Below are 19,911 nucleotides of genomic sequence, written 5' to 3' on the forward strand. Positions count from 1 at the left end.
TCTCCATGATAATAAAAACAGTTATTATCTCTTTATATCTCCGGGCACCTGGGACAATTACCTTTTTTTTAAAAAAAGATTTTATTTATTTGAGATAGAGACAGAGAATGTGATAGAGAGAGAGAGAGAGAGAACAAGCAAGGGGAAGGTCAGAGGGAGAAGCAGATTCTCCTGCTGAGCAGGGAGCCCAACGTGGGGCTCAATCCCGGGATCCTGGGATCATGACCTGAGCTGAAGGCAGACGCTTAACCAACTGAGCCACCCAGGTGCCCCTATTTTGATATAATTATAGATTCATACATAGTCATAAGACATAACAGAGAGATCTCACGTACCTATTACCCAATACTCTCCAGTGAAAACAGTCCACAGAACTGTAGTATAGTATCACAACTAAGATATTGACGTTGATATCATTCATCAATCTTACTAAGATTTCCCCAGTTTTACTTATAACTCATTTATGTGTGTGTTTTTAGTTCTATATAATTATATCGTGTGTGCAGGTCCATGTGTATAATATCACAGTCTAGGAACAGGATAGATCCACCATCCACAAAAACCCCTTGTACTATTCTTTTATAATCATACCCACTTTTTTCCTGCCCTCTCTCCACTCCATCCCTAAACTCTGGCAACTATTAATAGATGTTGGGCTTTTCTCATTCTGCGTAATTCATGGAGACTCATCTGGATTGTTGCTTATAACCGTGGTTTGTGCCTTTGTTATTGCTGAATAATATTTGATGGCAGATGTGCCACTGTTAAACCATTCACCCCTCAAAGGATGTCTAGGTTGTTTCTTGTATTTGGCTACTAGAAATAAAGCTGCTATGAATATTCATGTACAGGTTTTGTGTAAATGAAAGTTTTAATTTCTCTTGGCTAAATGCCAAAGACTGCAACTCCTGAGTAAGAATGGCAATTACATGTTTAGTTTTATAAAAAATTGCTGAGCTGTTTTCCAGAGTGTACCACTTTAAAGCAATGTGCCAGTGATCCAGTTTTGGGGCATCCTTACCAGCATTTAGTATTATCGCTATTTTTTTATTTTAGCTTTCCTAATAGATGTGAAGTGATATCTCATTGTGGTTTTGATTTGCATGCCCCTAGTGACTAATGATGTTGGACATCTTTTCATGTGCTTTTTGGCCATCTGCCTCTCTCCTCTTTATTTAAATATCTCTTCATATATTTTGCCCTTTATATAATTGAATTATTTCCTTTTTACTGTTGAGTTTTGATAGTTTTTACATATTTGAGATATGAGGCCTTATAAGACATTTTACTTTTAGAGTAAAACATCCACATTGGATTATGAGTAGCATAGTGTACATACTAGTAAAATACATGACAATAGAGCACAAAGAATGGGAGGAGGTAAATGAAAGTATGCCATGGTCTGGTTCTTAACATTGTATATGAACTGACAGTTTAATCCATGGCAAACCATGGTAAGTTACACATGCATATAGTAATCATGTAAAAGATGCAGAAAGAAGAATCATTTAAAAAAATTTAAAAAGATATCTAATGATGTCAACAGAAAGATAAGATGGAATACCAAAAGATGGCAAGAAAGGAGAATTGAAGGAACAAAGTGCAGCTAAAACAACTAGGAAATGAATACCAACATGATACACTTACACCCAACCTTATCGTTTATTATATTACAGTAAATGATAGTGGACTATGACCTTTAATTTAAAACAAAAATTTTAAGGACTCAACTATTGAGGTGTTTACAATGGACACACTTAAGTATAAAATCCTAGATAGGTTGTAAGTAAAATGATAGAAAATGTTTATCATACTAGCATTAATTATTAGAAAGGTGTTGCGGCTGTAGTAATATTAGACACAGTAAACTTCAAAATAAGAAGTACTACCAGAGATTAAAAGGGACGTTTTATTATGTTATAAGTAGGTCAATTCATTAAGGAGACCTACTTATCCTAAATATGAAGGTGACTACTAACAGAGCCTCAAAGTATATGTGGCAAAAACTGACAAAACTAAAGAGAGAAATGACAAATCCACAATCATATTTTGAGATTCAACACTCCACTCTCAGTAATTGACAGTAAAGCAGACAAAGGAAGTACAAAGGATTCAAAAGAGTTGAGTATTCTAAAAAACACAACACAATAAAGAACATGATACACTGCACATCTCAAATACACTTTTCACTGGAACATGGGGTATTTATCAAGAGAGATTATATGTTGAGCAATGAGACAAGCCTAAAATTTAAAGCTTTAAATCACACAGAATATTGTATGCCCACAGTGAAATTGTTAGATGTTAGGTGCCTGGGTGTATCAGTCAATTAAGCATCCAACTCTTGGTTTTGGCTCAGGTCATGATCTCAGGGTCATGAGATAGAGCCCCACGTCAGGCCCTTGCTCAGCGTGGCCTGATTCTCTCTGTCTCCCTCTGCCCCTCCCCCCTGCTTATTCTCCCTCTGAAATAAATAAATCTTAAAAAAAGTGTTAGACATCAATAATAAAAAAGATATCTAGAAAATTCCCAAAGATTTTGAAATTAAGTAACATGCCATTAAATAACACATTGTTCAAAAAAGAAATCATAAGAGATAAAAATATGAACAATGAAAACACCACCAAAGAAAATGTGTGGATACAGCTAAAAGAGTAGTAATAAATATGAAATCCGCAGCTTTAGCTGCTTATGCTAGAACACAAGCCCATTTCCATTTAAAATGGGAGTGGAAATAAAATAGATTTCAATATGGAATTTCATTTTTAACAATTTTGTTCAGATCGTTTCTCTTTGAGTTGGAAAATGTAAACCAATGAAAACTAAATAGAAAGGCAACTATAGAATAGACCATGAGAGGGCGCTATTCTCTAACTCCAGAGGTAGAAGCCCTTCCTGTGAAAAACTGAAGAATTAGCTCTGGAACAGACCCGAGAAAGCTTTGAGATTTTATCTCCTTATTTCAAGAATGAGACAGTTAGGGTGTAGAGTGAGCAAATGACTTCCCAACATCGTACAAATTCTAGGAATAGCGTCAGAACTAGAAACCAGTCTCCTGACTGTTACAGCACATTTCTTTGTGAAATCAGAGACAGACCCAGACTTTCCTATGGGTTTATGCTAATGAGCTCTTTTCCCCCCCGAGGATCTCCCAGTGATGGGATGTATGCCTGGAGTTGCTCAGCTGCTGTGGGGAAGGCAGAGGCAAAGAGGGAGGGAGACACTAAGACCTGGTGGTATTTGAGCGCCCAATAAGCTGTGCTTGAAACTAGTGCCACCTCCTGGATGTTCTGCAAGCCCGTATAATCCTTTTTATTTAACGCCAGTTGGTACCGGGTTTTTTGTCACTTGCAACCAAGAATCTTGAAAATGCCAAACTCCTCTGCTTTACAGGAGAGCCAATGAAATTCAGGACATATGGTTTTATTTTAGAAAGGGATAAAAAGGTTCTAGGTAACTCACCAGGACTGTGTTTGCCTGGTGAAACTAAGGATGGAAAAACATGTGAGGACATTCTCACGTTTCCCTTTCCCCCAGAAATTTTAGTTCCTAGTTATAGATACAATTTATTTTTCCTCTGCTGACTTCTCCCTTGCATTTTTGGAAAGGCAAATTATTTCAAAGATCATTAAGAATGTATGTTGGTAGAAGGGAGATGCAGGCTGTGTCATCTTTAATACAACAGTCTCCTCTGACTCTCTAGGGGTATAGAGTAGGGAGTAAAAACACTGTACAGTTGATGTACTTTGCCTGTATGTGCACTATCTCATTTCCAACCCATAGCAACTCTGTAAGGTACTTTCACCTGCCTTTAACACATGAAATAGAAACAAAGATGTTATGAACTGCCTAAAGTCACCCAGCTAATATATATAAATGTAAGAATTTGAACTCAAGTCTATGCTCTTGCTTTATGCTAGACGTGCTTGGACCCCTCTGAACCCAGTCCTGATAAATTTCTTAGGAACTTTAGAACATATTACTTTTGATTGAGGTGTTAGCTGTTAAACAGCTTTCATTAAGAGGGCGTTGGTGAGGCAGGTTCTCTTACTTAGACCACTTAAGAGTCCTGCAAGAAGCAACAATCTCCTTTTCCTCCTTGCTTTCTGCTCAGCAGCCACAAGGCAGCAACCATGCATGAATGAATCTCCATCCATGTTGGCCAGGCTGGTGTCCAGATTGGCAATGCCTGCTGAGAGCTCTATTACCTGAAACCCAGCATCCAGCCCAACGGAGAGATGCCAAGTGACAGGACCACTGGGGGAGGAGATGAGTCCTTCACCACCTTCTTCAGTGAGGTAGGTGCTGGCACACATGTGCCCAGGGTAGCATTTGTACACCTGGAACCCATGGTCATTGATGAAGTTCACGCTGGCACCTACCGGCCACTGCAGTACCCAGTGGAGACCTGGCTAAAGTACAAGGAGCTGTGTGCATGCTGAGCAACATTACAGGCATTGCTGAGGCCTGGGCTTTTCTGGACTACAATTTGACCCAATGTATGCCAAGTGTGCCTTTGTTCACTGGTATATGGGTGAGGGCATGGAGGAAGAAGAATTTTCTGAGGCCTCTGAGGACATGGGTGCATTTGAGAAGGGTTATGAGGAGGTTGGTGTGGATTCTGTTGAAGGAGAGGGTAAAGGAGAGGAATACTAAATGTCACAGAGGTGCTGATTTTATAGGGAAGCTTATTCTGTTTTAAGCCTTGAAAGATTGTGCGCTGATCAGTTAATTTATATGTGGCAGAATATACTCTCATATATGATTAGTGGCCTATGCTTGAGAATACAGGGCTTTGTTACAGACCCAATCTGTCCATTTCTGTGATGGGTTTAAATAAGGTATTCCTTGTCCTAAATGGGGGAAAAAAAAAAAGCACAATGAAAACATAATGGATTCAAAGGTATAAAAAATGCCGTTATACAGTTTGAGATAGTTTTTGCTCAGAAGTTCCTTCTAAATCATTTTTACCCACTTTCCCCCCGTTTGAGGTATAACATGCATAACATGTTTAAAGTGAGCTCATCTTAAGTGTAGAGCTTGGTCACTTTTAAACATATAAACTATATTTATTAATAACTATTTTAAACATATACTATATTTATAACTATGAATCATTACCCAGATTAAGATGTAGAACAAGTCTAGCACTGTAGAAGTTTCTTTTATGTCTTTCCAGTTGGTACTAGTCTACTCCTACCCACAGGCTACCACTAGCGGGGTTGGATAATTGTCACTTAGTCTTGTCTGTTTTCAAACTTGTAAATTGAATTATACAGCATATATATATATTTTTTTAATCTGGCTTCTCTACTCAACACATCTGTGAAAATCATTCATGTTGTAACAGTTCCTTCTTTCCTATCCTTGTGTTATAGTGCATTGCTCTTCCTTTTTTTAATAGAAGTATAATGGACATGTAACATTATATTAGCTTCCGGTGTACCACATAATGATTTCATATATATATTGCAAAATGATTACTACAATGAATCTAGTTAACATCTGTCCCTATACATGGTTACAGAAAAGTTTTTTTTCTTATAATAAGAACTCTTAAGTCTATTCTCTTAGCAACTTTCAAACATGCAATATAGTATTATCAACTGTTACTATGCTTATTTTATAACTGGAAGTTTGTACCTTCAAACTTGAATGAAGTTCACCCATTTCTCATTCACCCATTTCTCCCACCCCTAAACCCTCACTTCTGGCAACCACTTATGTGTTCTCTGTATCTATGAGTTTGTGGGCATGTGTGTTTTAAGATTCCACGTATTAGTGAGATTATACTGTATTTTGTCTTTGTTTGACCTATTTCACTTAGCATAATGCCCCCAGGGTCCATCCATGTTTTTACTACTGGCAGTATTTCCTTCTCTTTTATGGATTAATAGGATTCCATTGTATATATTTATATCATACTTGGTTTATTCATTCAACCATTGATGGGCACTTAGATTGTTTTCCTGTCTTGGCAATTGTAATAATACTGCAATGAACATGGTGGTGAGGGGGTACAGATAAATGTTAGTGTTTTAATTTTCTTCAGATCTACACCCATGGAATTTCTGGAATATATAGCAGTACTAGTTCTAATTTTTTGAAGAACCTCCGCATACTGTTTTCCATAGTGGCTGCACAAATTTACACTTCCATCAACAGTTCATGAGCAATCTCCTTTCTCCACATTCTTGCTAACTCTTATTTCTTGTCTTTTTGATGAGTCATTCTAACAAGTGTGAAGTGATCTCTCACTGTGGTTTTGATTTGCATTTCCCTGATAATGAGTGTTGTTGAATACCTTTGTATGTACCTGTTAGCCATTTGTATATTTCCTTTGGAAAAATGTGCAGATCCTTTGCCCATCTTTTTTTAATGTTTATTTATTTATCCATGAGAGACACAGAGAGAGGCAGAGACACAGGCAGAGGGAGAAGCAGGCTTCTCACAGGGAGCCTGATGCGGGACTCGATCCTGGATCCCGGGATCACGCCCTGAGCCAAAGGCAGCCACGCAACTGCTGAGCCCACCCAGGTGTCCCACCTTTGCCCATTTTTAAATCAGATTGCTTTTATTTTGTTGAGTTGTATGAGCTCTTTATAGGGTTTGGATGTCAACATTTTATCTGATAGAGGATTTGCAAATATTTTCTCTCATTCAGTAGGTTGACTTTTCATTTTGTTGATGGTTACTCTGCTGTGCAGAAGTTTTTCAGTTTGATATAGACCTAGTTGTTTACTTTTTGCCGTTTCTGCCTTTACTTTTAGGGTCAAATCCAAAAAGTCACTGCCAAGATTAATGTCAAGAAGCTTATCACTTTTTTTCCTAAGAGTTTTATGGTTTCAAGTTTAACATTCAAGTCTGTCATTTTTTTAATTGAAATGGAGTTAACGCACAATATTACATTAGTTTCAAATGTACAACATAGTGATTTGACTACTCCTTACATTATGCCAGGCTGGCTACAAATGTAGCTACTATCTGTTACCATACTATGTTACTACAATATAAATGACTATATTCTCTACTCTATACCATATATCCCATAATTTATTCATTCTATAACTGGAAACCCATACCTCCCACTTCCCTCATCCATTTTTCTCATCTCTACTCCTTCTCCTCTGGCAACTAGCAGTTCTTTGTATTTATGGGTCTGTTTCTGCTTCTTTATTGGCTTGCTTGTTTGTTAGATTCCACATATAAATGAAATCATATGGTATTTGTATTTCTTTGCCTGATTTATTTCACTTAGAATACCCTCTAGGTCCATCCATGTTGTTGCAAATGGTCAGATCTCATTCTTTTTAATGGCTGAGCAATATTTCAGTGTGTATGTATGTGTCTGTTCCTGAATCAGTGGATGCATGGGTTGCTTTTACATATCTTGGCTGTTGTAAATAATGCTGCAGTAACTATAGCGGTGCATATATCTTTTCAAATTAATATTTTCATTTTCTTTGAGTAAAATACTCAGTAGTGGAATTACTGGATGACATTTCTATTTTTAATTTTTCAAGGAAACCCATACTGTTTTTCATGGTTGCTATACCAATTTACATTCCTACTAATAGTGCACAGTTTCCTTTTCTGCACATTCTCACTAACACTTGTTATTTATTTTTTTAAAAGATTTTATTCATTTATTCATGAGAGAGAGAGAGAAAGAGAGAGAGAGAATGGCAGAGACATAAGCAGAGGGAGAAGCAGGCTCCCTGCAAGGAGCCTGATGCAGACCTCGATCCCAGACCCTGGGATCACACCCTGAGCGAAAGGCAGATGCTCAACCGCTGAGCCACCCAGGCAATCCAACACTTGTTATTTATTGTCTTTTTGAGTCTAGTCATTTCAACAGGAGTAAGGTGATATCTCATTGCAGTTTTGATTTGCATTTCCCTCATGATGAGTGATATTGAGCCTCTTTCTTGTGTCTATTGGCCACGTGTATGTCTTCTTTAGGAAAGTGTCTATCCAGGTCCTCTGCTCATTTTTAAAATCAGATTGGTTGTTTTTTTGGTGTTGAGTTGTATAAGTTAATATATTTTGGATATTCGCCTCTTGTCAAATATATCACTTGCAAATATCTTCTCCCATTCAGTAGGTTGCCTTTTTGTTTTGTTAATGGTTTCCTTCATTGTGTGGAACTTTTTATTTTGGTATAGTCCCAGTGGTTTATTTTGCTTTTGTTTCCCTTGCCTGAGGAGACATATCCATAAATATGTTGTCAAAGCTGATGGTAAAGAGATTATTACTTATATTTTCTTCTAGGAATTTTATGGTTTCAGGTCTCTCACTGAGGTACTTAATCCATTTGGAATTTATTTTTGAGTATAGTGTAAGAAAGTGGTCTAGTTTCATTCATTTGCATGCAGGTATCCAGTTTTCCCAGCACGTATTTATTGAAGAAACTGTCTTTTTCCCCAATTGTATATTCTTGCCTCCTTTGTAATAGATTAATTAACTATATAAGAGTGGGTTTATTTCTGGACTTTCTGTTATGTTTCATTGACCTGTATATCTGTTTTTGTACCATACCGTTTTGATTACTATAGCTTTCTAGTATATCTTGAAATCTGGGATTGTGATACCTAGAGCTTGTTCTTTCTTAAGATTGCTTTGGTTATTTGGTATCTTTTGTAGTTGCACACAAATTTTAGTATTGTTTGTTCTATTTCTGTGAAAAATGCTATTGGTATGGACATTTAATGATATTAATTCTTCCAAGCCATAAGCATGCTATGTTTTTGCATTTGTTTGTGTTATCTTCAATTTCTTGCATCAGTGTTTTGTAGTTTTCAAAGTGAGTACAGGTTTTTCACCTCTTTGGTTAAGTTTATTCCTAGGTGTTTTATTATTTTTGATGTAATTGTAAATGAAACTTTTAATGATTTCCCTTTCTCCTACTTTATTATTACCCTGTAGAAATACAACCTATTCCTGGGTATTAATTTTTTTTATCCTGCAACTTTATTGAATTCATTTATTACTTTGAGTAGTTTTTGGATGGAATCTTTAGGCTTTTTTATGTGTAATATATATCATCTGCAAATAGTGACAGTATTATTTCTTCCTTACCAATTTTGATGGTTTCTATTTCCTTTTCTTGTCTAATTGCTGTGGCTAGGACTTCCAGTATTATGTTGAATAAAAGTGGTTGTTCTCAATGATGGAAAAACTGAGAGCTTTTCCACTAAGATCCTGATCCTAGATCCATCATTGAGTATGATGTTAGCTGTGGGTTTTTCATATGTGGTGTTTTTGATGTTGAGGTATGTTCCCTCTAAGCTTGTTTGTTAAGGGTTTTCATCATGAACCATTGTTGAATTTTATCAATGCTTTTTCAGCATCTATTGAGATAATCACATGGTTTTTAATCTTTGTTTTGTTAATGTGGTATATCACTTTGATTTGCAAATATTGAACCATTCTTGCATTCCTGAAATAAACCCCACTTGATTGTGGTAAATGATCCTTTTAAAGTACTGTTATATGCAGTTTGCTGGTATTTTGTTGAGGGTTTTTAAATCTATGTTCATCAGAGATAGATATTGGCCTATAGGCTATGTGTTTGTTTGTTTGTTTGTTTGTTTTGTAGTGTCTTTGGTCTTTATATCAGGGTAATGCTGGCCTACAGAATGTATTTAAAAACTTTCCTTCCTCTTCTATTTTGGAACACTTTGGGATGAATAGGTGTTAATTCTTTTTTAAATGTTTGATAGAATTCACCTGTAAAGCCATCTGGTCCTGGACTTTTGTTGTTGGGAGTTTTTTGATTACCATCCCAATTTTAGTAGTAGTAATTGGTTTGTTTGGATTTTCTATTTCTTTCTCACTTTTGGAAGATGGTATATTTCTAGGAATTTATCCATTTCTTTTTGGTAGTCCAACTTGATGGCATATAATTTTTCATTTTTCATAGTATTCTTATAATCTTTTATATTTCTGTGGTATCAATTATTATTTCTTTCATTTTTTATTTTATTTATATGAGTCCTCTTGTTATTTTTTTTTTTCCTGATGAGTTAGCTAAAGATTTAACAATTTTGTTTATCTTTTCAAAGAAGTAGCCCTTGGTCTTGGGAATCTTTTCTATTTCTTTTTAAAGTCTATCATTTATTTCCACTGTGTTCTTTATTATTTCCTTCTACTAACGTTAGGCTTTGTTCTTGTTCTAGGCCCTTTATGTGTAAGGTTAGATTGTTAGGTTAGATTGTTTATTTGAGATTTTTGTTTCTCAAGGTGTACCTATCTCTAAATTTTCCTCTTAGAACTGTTTTTGCTGGATCCTAAAGATTTTTGGACTGATAGGTGTTCATTTTCCTTTGTCTTCACAAATTTTTAATTTCCTCTTTGATTTCTTGGTTGATTTTTTGTTTAATAGCATGTTGTTTAGCCTCCACATCTTTGTGGGTTTTTTTTTCCAGTTTTTTTCTTGTAATTGATTCTGTTTTTTATCATTGTGCCATGAAAAGATGTTTGATATGATTTTAATCTTCTTAAATATATTAAGACTTGTTTTGTGGTCTAACATGATCTTTCCTGGAGAATATTCCATGTACATTTGAAAAGAATGTATATTATTATTTTTGGACGGAATGTTCTGTATATATCTGTTAAGTCCCTCTGGTCTAATGTGTTGTTCAAAAACACTTCATTTTCTGGCTGATCTATTCACTGATGTAAGTGGGACATGTTTAAAGTCCTCTATTGTTATTGTATTACTGTCAATTTCTCCCTTTATATCTGCTATTATTTGTTTTCTGTATTTAGGTACTCCCATATTGGGTGCATAGATATTTATAATCGTTTTATCCTCTTCTCTGAGAGAGATTTCTATATCATTATGTAATGCCCTTCTTTTTATTTTGTTACAATTATTGTTTTAAAATCTTTTGTCAGGCACGTGGGTGGTTCAGTGGTTGCCTGCCTTGGCTCAGATTGTGATCCTGGGGTCGTAGGATTGAGTCCCACACCAGGCTCCCCAGAGGGAGCCTGCTTCTCCCTCTACCTGTGTCTCTGCCTCTCTCTCTCTGTGTCTTTCATGAATAAATAAATAAAATCTTAAAAAGTCTATGTCTATTTTGTCTATGTATTGCTAACTGGCTTCTTTCTTTTCTCTTCCATTTACATGGAATATTTATTCCATCCCTTCACTTTCAGATGCATTGTCTTAGGTCTGAAGTGAGTCTCTTATAGATAGCATATAAATGGTCTTTTTTTTTTTTTTTTTTTAGTACAGTCATCCGGTGTCTTTTGATTGCAGCATTTAGGGCATTTACATTTAAAGTGGTAGGCATGTACTTACTGCCATTTTGCTCATTGTTTCTGGTTATTTTTGCAGTTTTCTGTTCTTTGCTCTTTCCTTGTGATTGATGAGTGTTAGTGTTATGCTTTTATTCTTAAAATAATTTTTGACTATCCATTTAGGTTTTTGGTTTGTAGTTATAATGTTTATATATAACATCATAAGAATATAGCAGTCTATGTTGATTATTACTTAAATTCAAACATATTTAAAAATCACTAAATTTTTACTCCCCCTCTTCCATGTTTATTTATGTTGTCATATTTTACATCTTCTTAAAATTCCCTTAATTTTTAGATATAACTGACTTCACTACTTTGTCTTTTAACCTTCATACTAGCTTTATAAGTGATTAGTCTACTACCTTTACTGTATGTTTGCTTTTAGTTATGAAATTTTTTCCTTTCATAATTTTCTTCTAATCATGACTTTTTTTCCACTTAAAGAAATCCCTTTAATATTTCTTGTAAGGCCTGTTTCATAGTTATGAACCTTTCTAAACTTTTTTTTTTTGGTTTGGGAAACTCTTTATCCTCTCCTTCAATTCTGAATAACCTTGTCAGGTGGAGTATTCATGGTTGTAGATTTTTTTCCTTCAGCACTTTAAATATATATTGTACCACTTCCTTCTGGATTGCAAAGCTTCTGCTGAAAACTCTGCTTATAGCCCTATAGCATTTCCTTATATATATAACCAATAGTTTTTCTCTTGTTGCTCTTTAATTTTTCTCTTTATCTTTAATCTCTGACACTTTGATTAATATGTGTTGTGGTATGGACCTGTTTGGGTTCATCTTGTTTGGAACTCTCTGTGCTTAACCTGGATTTTTATTTTCTTCCCCAGATTAAGGAATTCCCTAGCTATTATTTTTCTGCCCCTTTCTTCTTCTCTTTCTTGGACCCCTAAAATGCAAATGTGTTTGATGTTCAAGAGATCTTTAACCTGTCTTCATTAAAAAAATTGTTTTTTGAAGATTTTATTTACTCATGAAGGAGAGAGAGAGACAGAGACATAGGCAGAGGGGAAGTAGGCTCCCTGCAGGGAGCCTGATGCAAGACTCAATCCTAGACCCCAGGATCATGCCCTGAGCCAAAGGCAGACACTACACCACTGAGCCACCCAGGTGCCACCCCACCCCCGAATTTTTTTTTTTTTTTGGTGTTCAGCGTGGGTGCTTTTTAAATTCTGTCTTTGTTTGCTGACCCATTCTGCATGTTCTATGTTGATTCCCTGTAGTATTATTCAGTATTCAGTATTATTTCAGTTAATTGTATTTTCTTCAGTGCTGAATCTTTTAAAAATTATTTTCTATCTCTTGTTGATGTTAGGTTCATCTACTCTTCTCTCCAGTCCAGTGAGCATCTATTTTTATGATGATTACTTTGAACTCCTTACCAAGTGGGTTGGTTTCCTCTGTTTCATTTAGTTCTGAGATTTTTGTCTTGTTCTTTCATTTGCAGTATATTCCTAGGTCTCATTTTACTGGACTTTTTGTGTTTCTGTGAATTAGGTGGAATAGCTACTTTTAAACTTGAAGGAACGGTCTTGTGCATGGTTGTCTCCTGTGTAGATAGATTGTGTGGTGACTGGCTGGCTGGAGGTGTGGATCGCAGGAATGGTGGCTGGCATGAGCAGGGGTCTAAGGACATTCTATGTTGGGCCTGCCCTGGTGGTATGCCCAAAGCTGAAGTGGGCACAGGATGGGCGTTTCAGGGCTCTCTGTACAGTGTCTCCAACAGGATACCTGAAGTGGGTGCAAGCTGGGTGTATCCAGGTGTTCCTCTCATTTTCATGGGTTGCTGAAGCTCAGGCAGGGCACAGGTTGGAAAGATCCCAGAGCACTCCATATGGGGTATCCTGGCAGGGCAGCTGGAGGCGAAATGAATGCAGGTTAGGTGCCCTGTTAAGTTATGGGGAGCTGAAATGGTGCAGACTATTTTAGTATGCTTTGTGCCTCTGTCACCTTGGTGAGATGGCTAGAGCTGTGTGCTACTCTGGGGCCACTTTGGTGGAATGGCTGGATCTGGCATGGGCTGGGGCTCTGAGGTGGTAGGATGGACCCTTGGGCCCGTTCCCATCCATGCTATTGAGGTGGAAGGCAAATGTAAACTGCGATGCTCACCAATCCCTGCAATCCAGATAGCTCACCCAGCATTTCTAGTTTCCAGCTAGTTTCAACCTTTACTTACACTTTTTAGACTATTCATGTTTTTATGGTATTTCTCCCAGCCAAGGTTGCCTACCCAGGTCTCCACATTTTTAACCAGTTCTCATCAGCTCCTCTTCTAACTCATGCTTTTCTAAATCTCTGCAAGTTCAGAAGTGTTTACAAGTAATGTTAAACATTTACCAAAAGCATAAAGGAAGAGAGAGCAGTTGGTAGAACTCAGATGGCTTATACAAAAGGGAAGGAAGCCTTAACTTAAATGAAAAGCTTATTAGCGGCACCTATAAAAACCTTGCCATTAAGCAGCCTATTTATAGCTCTGAAAGAGCCCCTTATCTAAGCCCACATCATATCCTGGATTTCCACACATTTCATGGTTCATGTTTGTATAAGTGGTGGTTTAGAAAGAAGTGGCCAAGGCAGGCTTTCTCCATCTTGAGCAGAAAGACTTATGAAAAGCCTCAGGAATGAGCCAGATGGCAGAGGCATTCTAGGACCAGAAGCTGACTTCTTACTCATCCATGAGACCTGATGGGTAGGAAACTAGCCTTTGGATCAAGTAACAGCCAGTTGTATTCTAAGTGAGAATGGGAGTCTGGGCTCAGCTGCAACTGCTTCCACCAGGTATAATGCCCTTTGCTCTTCTCTATGCTTATAGTTCCGTTCCTAAAATCCTGGATTCTCAGTTGTGCTCAGGTGGTAAAGCTCAGGAAAGGTGGTGCTTCCTTTCCGAGTTCTGGTTTTCAGGATGAGAAGAATATAGCTAAAAGATCTTAGAACTAAAGAGAAGTGTCAGTTGAGACTTGTCTGTAATTGAAGGACAGAGTGTGATCTGAGTTCATGTTACTCAATGTAGCCCAGAGCAGTAGACTCAGCAGCTCCTGGGAGCTTTCTAGAAGTGGAGAACATAGGCACTACTCCAGGCACACTGAACCAGTAAGAATGTGTACATCCTAGGATCCCAACACATCTAGGTGCAGGTTAGTTTGACAAGAACTGTCCTAGAATCATTCAGATAAAGTCAGAGCTCTGAGAAAAGTGGACTGACCAATGAAGAAGATGGTTATGTTACAAGGGGCTGGATCAACATCTCTTTCCTCCTGCCAAAGACATGGGTTGGCAATAGCTCTTGGCTGGGCTTGCTGATTCACAATCCTACATCTCATCCCTAGTTAGAGTACACACAGCACCCAAGTTACCCAGTATCCCCCTTGTGACCACTGACTCATACAGCAGCAGTCTAGAGTAAAAGAAAAATCCACTTCCCGTGGTCCTTTTATCTATCCAGCAGGTACCTCCCCTCTGCAAGGGGGTTGACAGCTTCTAAGGGAGAGGAGGCACCTGAGACCAGGCTTCTAAAAACATCTGAGGATTGCAATGAAGAAATAAGTACATGGAGGATCTGGGCTAATTACAACAATCCCCATTCACCCTCCATTTAGCTGTGCAACTCATACATTCAAGAGCTGTCAGAATGCTAATTCCATTCTTTTATTTCCTCATACCACAAACATTTTTAGTTCATCTGCCTTTTTACAACCTGATTTACACAAGCAAACTGCAAATGAAAAACAGGCATCCTTTAATTCTCCAAATACATGTATGAAACATCGCACAAAGCCTAGTATTGACAAACAGGCTCAGCTGAAGCAGCTTTAGCGCAGTTTGTTAAAATTAGCATTATGGTTTAAATATTCATGCCTGTGAAAGTTTGGATGATCTACTATACACAGTTATTTCAGCAGCAGGTAGGACCTGAGGAAAAAACCTTCAACAGAAAGCACTAACGACGATTGTGTAAACTTAAATTATTTACAAACATGTAGGGTCCGGATTCACAAAACTTAGTGCACATCATGATTTACTGATGATTTTCATAGAGAAAAGCAAGCATTATGTGGAATAGTTCCCAGGTAAAACCTAGAATGGTTTTTGGGAGAATGTCAATATGCTTACTGGAAACGAGAGAAAAAGTAACAAAACAAGAACTCCAGCAACTGCATTTGATTTGAAGATTTAAGTATATAAAGAGCAATCAAGGGTCCCAAGAGAAGGGCTGGTGCCATTTCTGACATTACTCTAGGTATGCACAGGAAGAGAAACCATTCTGCCCCTTTTTTAAATTAAAAAAAAATTCCCCCCTAATCACCATAGGGGAACTCATAGTTAATAGTCTTCTTTCCTCCTCCTACAAATTTCTCTTTAAACTTAATGCCTAAATAAGCAAACTTAAAAGAAGAAAAGTACCTTTTATAACAGCCTTCAGTTCAACGGATTTTATTTAGCAGTGAAAGCTTGAGGCAGGATGACCAAGCTGTTAGCTATTCCAATTACAAAAGAAACATCATAGACAAGGTGCCAGAAACCCAAGGTCGCTGTGAAGCATTTCAATGGATTCAAGAGTGACTTTAAGTATACAACAATGGAGAGGACTCAAAGTAACAAGACTGTTTTTAAAGGGAAGTGATAGATTTCAGTGAATCAGGTCCCAGGTAAAGTCTTTTAAAAAACCAAAAATTTACAGGAAACATCTTAAACTCTGGAATGCAGGTATAGTACAGTTACCAGTACATTACATTTACAAAACTGCTTAGACAGTAGGTATATTCCAGAGTAAGAATTGAAAAATGTACAAGCCAGTTCACAATGACTTTAGATACAATGTTATTAAAATACATTGTTAATCATAAAAATATTTTACTATGTACATGTACACTGTATAAACTCTAGATTTAACTACTGAAGGAAAGCCTCTAAATCCATCTCTGGCCACTGGCCCAACAAACAGTGCCATTCTAGAATTTGGTCTTCATACCACACACACGGGCTGAGGAGTACTGCATTCAGTTCTTCAATAAAATAGTAATGAGTTTTTCCTTCTGCAGAATGTCTAGTTGGAAGAGTCAGTTTTACTTCCACTATATTTTACTTTCCTAAATGCTGGTCCAAGTAACTCTGGACATTCACATAATTCATTTGCAATTTGGTTACACTTCAAAATAAGGCTGTAGTTCATTTCATCAGTTATCACACTGTCTTGCTTGTAGTCAGGATGGTTTGCAATAAACTCTCTCATCCACCTGGCAACTGTCATTAGTTCGCCTTGGGGGAAAAAATTAAGACAAGTTAACAGAAGTGTCTTTTTTAAGCAAGTTGACAATTTAGTGACCAGCATAAACACAATCCTGAAGAGAAATGAGTAGGACCTTGGTGTGCCCACATGGCAGAGGCTGGGGAAAATGTTTTCCAGGGCGTTTGAAGAATTCCTCTTGGGAAAGAATTTTAGGTTGCAGGTAGGCAACGAGAACACACATCCCAAGGTTAGATGTTACTCACACAGGGACACTGCCAGCTCTTCAGAAACGAGGAGCCGCTAAGATGTCACGGACATGAGGACGATAGCTAATACTGACACGTAACATAGAAGTTGGTAAGTGGATCCTAGGAGTTCTCATCACAAGGAGAAACTTTTTTTATTCTATGTAAGAAAATCTTAACTGAGCCTACTGTGGTAATCATTTCACAATATATAAAAAGCAAACCATGATGCTGTAAGGCCTTACACTTATACTGTGATGCATGTCAATTATCCCTCAACAAAACTGGAAAGAAATCCAAAAACAGGAGCTGGCAGGTGTACTAGAGCATGTGTCCTCCCATTTGACCAAAAAGCTGCAGACTTAGGGCTAACATGGTTCTGGAAACTTCAGACTCTATAGTTCCTAACAGTATCTGGTAGGGCTAGCTCTCCACTTCATTTCTCTTTAGAACATCCATGATATCCATGTTATTTTCATTTTGTCATTCTTCCAGATGAAGGTTAAAATAACTTCCAAAGTAAAAATAAATAATAAAACATTAAAAAAATAAAAGACCCCATTTAGCTATTCATTAGAACTGCATAAAATTTGAGAGAAAACCTCTGTATAATATCCATGCTAAGATGTTTTCTCTCATCAAGTAGATCAGGGTTCTGATAGGTTGTTCTCCTCTGTCCAGTTTGCTCTTTTGTTGGGCAGCGGGGAGAGCAAAATTCATTTCTTCATTTGCATGAGGAAGAAATTTCCGATTTTTGTGTTTTTTTTTTTTTTTTTTTTTTTTTTTTTTTTTAAGATTTTATTTACCAAAGAGGTGGTGAAAATAAGCACAGGTAGAATGAATGAAGGGAGAGACTGGTAGACATGCCCTTTGGGGGGTAGAGCCTCCATGACTCCAGAAAGTTTATGGAAGCCTCAAGGGAAACAGAGGACATTAATGTTATGCGGACAGCTCCCTTGTGCCAGGCCCTTGTTAGGCATAATCAACATGATCTCAAAGTGGACAAAAAGATGGGGGTTCTGGGGTGGTCACTGTATGGAAGCAGGCTGAAGTACCAGATGTCCTAGTTCTCACTCCTGTAACTTAGACTTACTTAGCCCTAAAGAGGGAGCCCATGATGATGTATAACAAATAGCTGCCCATAAAGGACTAGCAGGCAATCTGCATACTCTAGTCATTGTCTAAGATGCAGCACTGCCTTATGAACCAATAAGAGAAAAAACGGTCATCGATTATGAGGTGTAACCCATTGCAGAGACGTCAAATGTGAAAAAAATGCAGATAAAATAATGTAGTCTTTTCAAGTATACCATAAGAAACTGAATATTGTAAGATTGTGAGGTTCTACCCACATCAAAATTTAAAAGCAAAGCAAAAGATGCCATACCAGATGCTCTCTTCTTAATTAGCTTTAGGTAGTTCAGAATACTACATCTGGTGTCCACGTCCACTTCCATGTTTTCAAGGTAAGAGTTCAGAATTGGGATCAGCCCAGGAAACACACCTTCCTACAAGAAGCAGGACACATCGTTAGCACTCTGGCCATGGGTGTAGGTGGTGAGGTGTGCAGAGCAGGGCCCTTACCTTCCCGTTGATGATGGTGTCTATGCTCATCAGGGTATACTCCTCTACAGCCACTTCTGTGCTGTTCTGGGCCTTGCCGTAGCCATCTACTACAGTGTTGCCACCTGCCAGAGGAGAGGACAGAGGCACCTGAGCAGCCTGTTGTAACCTGAAGTAAGTGACCCTCGAAATCCAAGAGAATGTAATACCTTTGCAAATATCTTTCCTGAAATAAAACATTCCCCGCAAGACAGCATCTCGTTTCTGTGCAACTTTCATATTTTCATCAACCTAAGGGAAAAAGATAAATCATGGCTACATCAGAACATTCTCGATCCAACATAGAAGTTGTGGTGCTCTCCTCACTTTTACAAATAAGACTCACCCTGTAAGAATCCTGCTTTCCCCTTCAACAATTTCTGGTTGAGGAACAAACTTTTCACTTTTTTTTTTTTTAATTTTTATTTATTTATGATAGTCACACACAGAGAGAGGCAGAGACATAGGCAGAGGGAGAAGCAGGCTCCATGCACCGGGAGCCCGACGTGGGATTTGATGCCGGGTCTCCAGGATTGCGCCCTGGGCCAAAGGCAGGCGCTAAACCGCTGTGCCACCCAGGGATCCCAGACTTTTCACTTTTATGTGAGCCTGTGTCATTCAACCAGATTGGCATGTGCTTTTTAACAAACTTAGAATTCCTCCGTTCTTATCTTAAAACCCCCCCACACACACCAAAAACATTCACATAGGCTGCCTGCACTCCAAAGCACCTTTGTGACTAAGTCTGGTAAGAAGGAGGGCAAGGGCTTGGTTCTCTTCACACAGCACAGTGACTCACCCAAGATGCCAGGGTAACCAAATGTAGACAACCTAGAGAGAACTTCTGGTTCAGTGCTGTGCCCTCCCTACCACTGGGGTTTTCCTGCCTCATTGTGGGGAGATGAAAAGAGGTGATAGGTTGTCAGATATGGAATAAGGAAGGTTAGCCCTCTAAGAACAGAGGGTCCATCTGGTAGTTCTGGCCACACCAACTATACAGGAGTCCAAAAAACTTAAGGAAAAAAAAACAAAAAACAAAAAAAAAACCTATGAGCACCTGGATGGCTCGGGTGGTTAAGTATCTGACTTTTGATCTCAGGTCAGCTCTTGACCTCAGGGCCATGAGTTCAAGCCCCACGTTGGGCTCCATGGTGGGCAAGGAGCCTACTCAAAAAAAAAAAAAAAATATGTGTAGATATATATACACACACACACACACACTCAGCAGTAAGACAGCTGGATCATGTGGTATGCCCAGGCCACACATCAGATCAGTTAAACCAGAGCCTGTTTTATGGGCCCCAGCTATCAGTATGTTTATTTCAAAGCTTTGTTGATACACAATGTTATTTTAGTTTCTGGTGTACAAAATAGCACTTTCTCATTTTGCTCATTTCCTCACCACCTCCCCTCTGGCACACATCAGTTTGTTCTCTGTATTTATGGGTCTGATTCTGTTTTTGGTTCATTTTGCTTTTTTTAAGATTCCACATAGAAGTGAAATCATAAGGAATT

The 19,911-nt window shown here is 37.8% G+C and overlaps 1 protein-coding gene across 1 annotated transcript in view; it reads right to left on the bottom strand.

The window, feature by feature from the left end:
- Positions 1–15,737: 15,737 nt before the first annotated feature.
- Positions 15,738–19,911, bottom strand: part of GCLC (glutamate-cysteine ligase catalytic subunit) — a 48,283-nt gene continuing 44,109 nt past the window's right edge. Inside the window, exons 13-16 of the mRNA XM_025419047.3 lie at positions 18,567–18,648; positions 18,379–18,482; positions 18,182–18,302; positions 15,738–16,578 (exon numbers count right to left, since the gene is read on the bottom strand). Of these exons, the coding sequence (XP_025274832.1) occupies positions 16,367–16,578; positions 18,182–18,302; positions 18,379–18,482; positions 18,567–18,648 (519 nt within the window). The 3' untranslated portion in view covers positions 15,738–16,366. The remainder of the gene's footprint in view (positions 16,579–18,181; positions 18,303–18,378; positions 18,483–18,566; positions 18,649–19,911) is intronic.

This window comes from Canis lupus, chromosome 12, assembly GCF_003254725.2.
Source record: "Canis lupus dingo isolate Sandy chromosome 12, ASM325472v2, whole genome shotgun sequence".
NCBI classification, from domain to species: domain Eukaryota; kingdom Metazoa; phylum Chordata; class Mammalia; order Carnivora; family Canidae; genus Canis; species Canis lupus.